Source organism: Brassica oleracea, chromosome C9 (genome assembly GCF_000695525.1).
Source record: "Brassica oleracea var. oleracea cultivar TO1000 chromosome C9, BOL, whole genome shotgun sequence".
Lineage (NCBI taxonomy): Eukaryota > Viridiplantae > Streptophyta > Magnoliopsida > Brassicales > Brassicaceae > Brassica > Brassica oleracea.
This window is the reverse complement of record NC_027756.1, coordinates 31,191,699-31,195,927: the sequence shown is the minus strand read 5'-3', so window position 1 is coordinate 31,195,927 and position 4,229 is coordinate 31,191,699. Positions and strand designations below refer to the sequence as shown.

The window sequence follows — 4,229 nt, the reverse complement described above, 5'->3', positions numbered from 1 at the left end:
CTAGGCTAAGGTGGAGTGTCTCGAACCCAACCTTCTTTCATGATTCTGTATACTCCTATATGTTGGAGTTAGGTTTGATTAGACCCTGATTGGGAGTTAGGTTGATAGGACATGGTATTGCTAGGATGATAGATGAATGGATCATGATGCATAAGAACCCTCATACTGATAAATGGGACTCGATGAACTGAATTGAATTGTTGTGGTGATGATTGATTGGTAGTTGATTCTAGTATGTTTGGATGTGTTGTCCCATGTGTTGTTGTGATTGAAGTTAGGATGCTAGAGAGAAATAAATGCTAGGACGATAGACGAGTAATGATTATAAAAGTTATTGAAGTAGAACTTGAATGCGATGTGTATTGTGTGTGACACCGATAGCGGGTGGCGTCTAGTGAATTGAGTCCCAAGTACAAGTATGAATGAAAAAGGAAGGTAAATGAGAATGGGAAGGGATAAGTGAAAATGATAAGGAAGTGAAAGGATAAGTAAAAGTATGAGAGAATGATGTTAAGGTTAAGCTTCGGTGGGAAACATATAGAGGGTCTAAGGAAAGTATGTGGGGTAGTAGTCCACGCTAGGTATCCATAGGAGATGTGGCCAATCCACAAGAATATGGGGTAGAAGCCTAGTTGGGGCTACCCACTGTTGAAAAGGACGAAAAGATGAAAAGGATGTGCATTGTAGGGTTTTTAGCTCATGGTCGGGTAACAGGGAGTTAAAGGTGTCATAGGATCGAGTCGGACTGGTATGATGAGTCGGTTAAGCCTAGGGTTTGACGTGTGTGGCAATGAGTGAGATCATTGTATTGATTGATCACTAGGTTGTTAGAAATGAATGGAAGTGAATGTGGAAAATCAATAGATGACGTTAGGAAATGATAAAATGCATTAACTGATTGTAGTGGCTAGTCAGTCCTAGTTCCCGCATAGAGTAGTATAGAGTGTCATGCGGGCAGGCTGGGCTAGAACCACTTCACTGAGTAACTTGTTACTCACCCCTCCATTTCCATTTTTTCCTGTGCGCAGGACTGTAAGTAGAAGTATATGGATGTGGGTGTGACGGTATTTCAAAGAAGGTTATGCGCTCGTCTCTCGGGACCAGTAACGGGACACGTAGGGTTGGCTAAATGAGTAGACACGTGTCCATAACGCCCCTTCGATAACCCCGGTCGGACGCCGGGGGATCGGGCTGTTACAGTAATCACCAGCTTTCCATAATTGCTTGCAAGAGGGTGAAGAAGAAGGCCGCACCATGCTACATGGCATCGCGGGAAGAGCCACAGTCACTTGTCCACACCTTTCCTCTTCATCCGGACTCATAACTGCTAGTCTCTGTGCCGGAGTATCTTTATTATCACTTCGGGCTCTCTTCTGGAATGTTCTAGAAACATCGGGAGAGAAGTCGCCGGTTCGTTCTGCGCTTTCTATATCAGCGATTTCGTCAGGGTTTCTCTTAAAATCAGAGTAGTTGTCGTCGTCGCTGTTACAGAGATCGATTACAGAGGTTTTGTTTCCGTTCCCAGCGGGTTTTGAAGCCGGGATAGTAGCACTTGGTAGATTCTCTTGCTTTACGCGAATATCCATTGGGAAAAGGAGCAGCCGAAGAAAAACCGAAGAAGTTGAAGGAAAAGTTGCAGAAGCGATGACGAAAGAAAAGAGAAACCAGACTGCAAAAAAAAAGAAAAAAAAATTGGGGAAAGAGAAAAGTAGTTAAAAAGGTAATCTTTATTTACCGATATGAAAGGCTCCCGTTTTCACTCGTTTTATCCAACCTCCTTTTCTCGTTTCTCAAATTTAGGGGGTGTTATTGGATTCTGCATTTTTATATAATGGAATTTGAGTATTGAAATTTGAGTTCGTGTCTATTTTGACGGATTCTCCGTAAAGCATGTGGATTTGTTGCATGTCATTTCATAGCCTTTTTAGGAATTGCTATGAAATTTCTTATTTAGAAAATCACCAAAATTTGTTTTTTTTTTTCTGAGCTTTTCAATTAGGATCTGAAACAGTAATTTCTGAACACTGGAAAAACTCTTTCGAACTATCATAAACATGTGATCTGTTCCTCTTTTAATCTGAATATTTTTTTAAAGAGTGAATCATATTTGTAGATGAAATAGAAGCAACTGCTACCACCACTCAGATTTATTTGGGTTTTCCAGTAACAACATTTTTTTCTGGGACATGGATATAATAGAAACAGTTTTGACATAGAATCTCTATGTTCGTCTTCTTCGGTAATAATTATATTTTTTCATCTTCTTTTATATTCTATCAATTGGTGAGAACCGGATCAATAGACTTTTTAATTGATAAAAGAGAGAAGAAAAAAACTATATGTTTCGAGTCCTTCGAAAAAACAGATATGCAAGAAAAAAACTATATGTTTCGAGGTTTTGTTTCCGTTCCCGGCGGGTTTTAACGCTTGATTTCAATACAAAAAGTACATTAAAAAACTGAAATAACTAAAATAGTAAATCTAACAATGCGGAATCAGTGACCAATAGGTTTCAGCTTTGTATACGTCAAAAGGTGATACCTTTGATTCTTAATTTCGATTGGCATTGTGGTTTCTTTTGTTTGGTTCTTTACAGTGCGCGTGTGTGTGCGTTTTTTTTACAGGTTTCCTCGCCTCTGTTGACTCTTACATGAACTTGCAGGTACTTTCCTTTGCGTTTTTATGTTCTGTTCGAGAATGCTAAAGTAGGATGAAGTTTTGAACAAAGATTGATGTTGTAATTTTAAAAGCTAGGATTGATAGGCCTATCATTCTTTTCAGTTTAATCATTTGAGTTTGGTTATACTGTTTTTTTTTACAGCTTGGAAACACTGAAGAATACATCGAAGGACAGTTGATAGGGAACCTTCGAGAGATTTTGATCAGGTAATCTATAACCTCATTTGTACCACTTCATTCTCAAAGTTACCACTTACTTCGTTATTGTCTCCTGTAAAAATAAATCAGTTTAAAAAAAAAAAAAAGAAGTAAATCTGTTTTATTACTTCACACCGGACGTTAAGTGTTTTTGTGTTTATTAATAGAAGAAAACAGCAAGTAATATGCTTTAGTACTGACAATGTTTGTATTTTCTTACGTTTTGCATGTTTACATTAATCTTCATTGGTAGTGATGTATAACAGGTACATGCATCTGCGGATTTACAGTCTGATATAACATTGTTGATTATTTCCGTAAACTTGTGGAAGGTCAACAAATTGAGAGGCCAATGGGGGTGTAAGAGCAAGTCCATCAATTAGGACTTCTTAGGGGCTCTAATGATTTAATTAAGATTAAATAAGGTAATCTGGCAAGATTAGAGCTTTGGTTGGTGGAATTATTATTTTCTTCCTCCAATGGGAGAACCCCCTATGGGGTTCTAAAAAAAAAAAAAAAAATTAAGTAGAATTATTTAATATAAAAGCATACATAAAATTTTTAATAAAAATTACAAAAAGATATTAAAAATACAAATGCAAAAGTAAACGAGAAAAAAAACGATTAGTTGAAATCTCCATTTGCTCCAAATTTTTGCCATATATTCTCAACCAAATCAGCTTTCAATTGTTGATTTATTTTTCTATCACGAATTTGATTCCGATTGGCCATCATATTGCCGAGATTTGAAGGCATATCTGTAGAAAATGTGAAATCCACTTCTGAAGATCGGTTTGATTCCGGCTGTTCGAAAACTGATACATCAAAATGAGTGTACCCATCTCGTTCGTCTTCGACGATCATATTATGTAGAATGATACATGCTCGCATTATCTTGCCAATTTTTATTTTATCCCACAAAAGAGCGGGATTTTTGACAATGGCAAATCGAGCTTGCAAGACTCCAAAAGCACGTTCGACATCTTTACGTACAGCTTCTTGATGTGTAGCGAATAAGGTTGCTTTCGGACCTTGCGGAAGTGGAATAGATTGGACAAAAGTAGCCCATTTTGGATATATACCATCTGTGAGATAGTAAGCCAAATGGTACTCGTGTCCGTTTACAATGTAATTAACTTTTGGAGCTCGACCTTGTAATATATCATCAAAAACCGGTGATCGATCAAGAACATTGATATCGTTTAATGTACCTGGAGGTCCGAAAAACGCGTGCCATATCCAGAGGTCTTGTGACGCAACAGCCTCTAAAACGATTGTTGGCTTTCCTGATCCACGTGTATATTGACCTTTCCATGCGGTTGGACAATTCTTCCACTCCCAATGCATACAAT

At 37.8% G+C, this 4,229-nt stretch overlaps 2 protein-coding genes and 1 long non-coding RNA gene across 3 annotated transcripts in view; 1 reads left to right on the top strand and 2 right to left on the bottom strand.

Annotated features, from left to right (window-relative positions):
* Positions 1 to 1,794, bottom strand: part of LOC106317708 — a 4,749-nt gene extending 2,955 nt beyond the window's left edge. Inside the window, exon 1 of the mRNA XM_013755474.1 lies at positions 1,205 to 1,794. Coding sequence (XP_013610928.1) covers positions 1,205 to 1,586 — 382 coding nt within the window. The 5' untranslated portion in view covers positions 1,587 to 1,794. The remainder of the gene's footprint in view (positions 1 to 1,204) is intronic.
* A 720-nt stretch (positions 1,795 to 2,514) lies between these two features.
* Positions 2,515 to 3,193, top strand: LOC106317709. The gene is made up of 3 exons (XR_001265213.1): positions 2,515 to 2,662; positions 2,822 to 2,886; positions 3,144 to 3,193. It is a non-coding gene; the product is annotated as an uncharacterized LOC106317709 (long non-coding RNA).
* A 308-nt stretch (positions 3,194 to 3,501) lies between these two features.
* Positions 3,502 to 4,229, bottom strand: part of LOC106314784 (glutathione S-transferase T3-like) — a 2,499-nt gene continuing 1,771 nt past the window's right edge. Inside the window, exon 2 of the mRNA XM_013752603.1 lies at positions 3,502 to 3,692. Coding sequence (XP_013608057.1) covers positions 3,502 to 3,692 — 191 coding nt within the window. The remainder of the gene's footprint in view (positions 3,693 to 4,229) is intronic.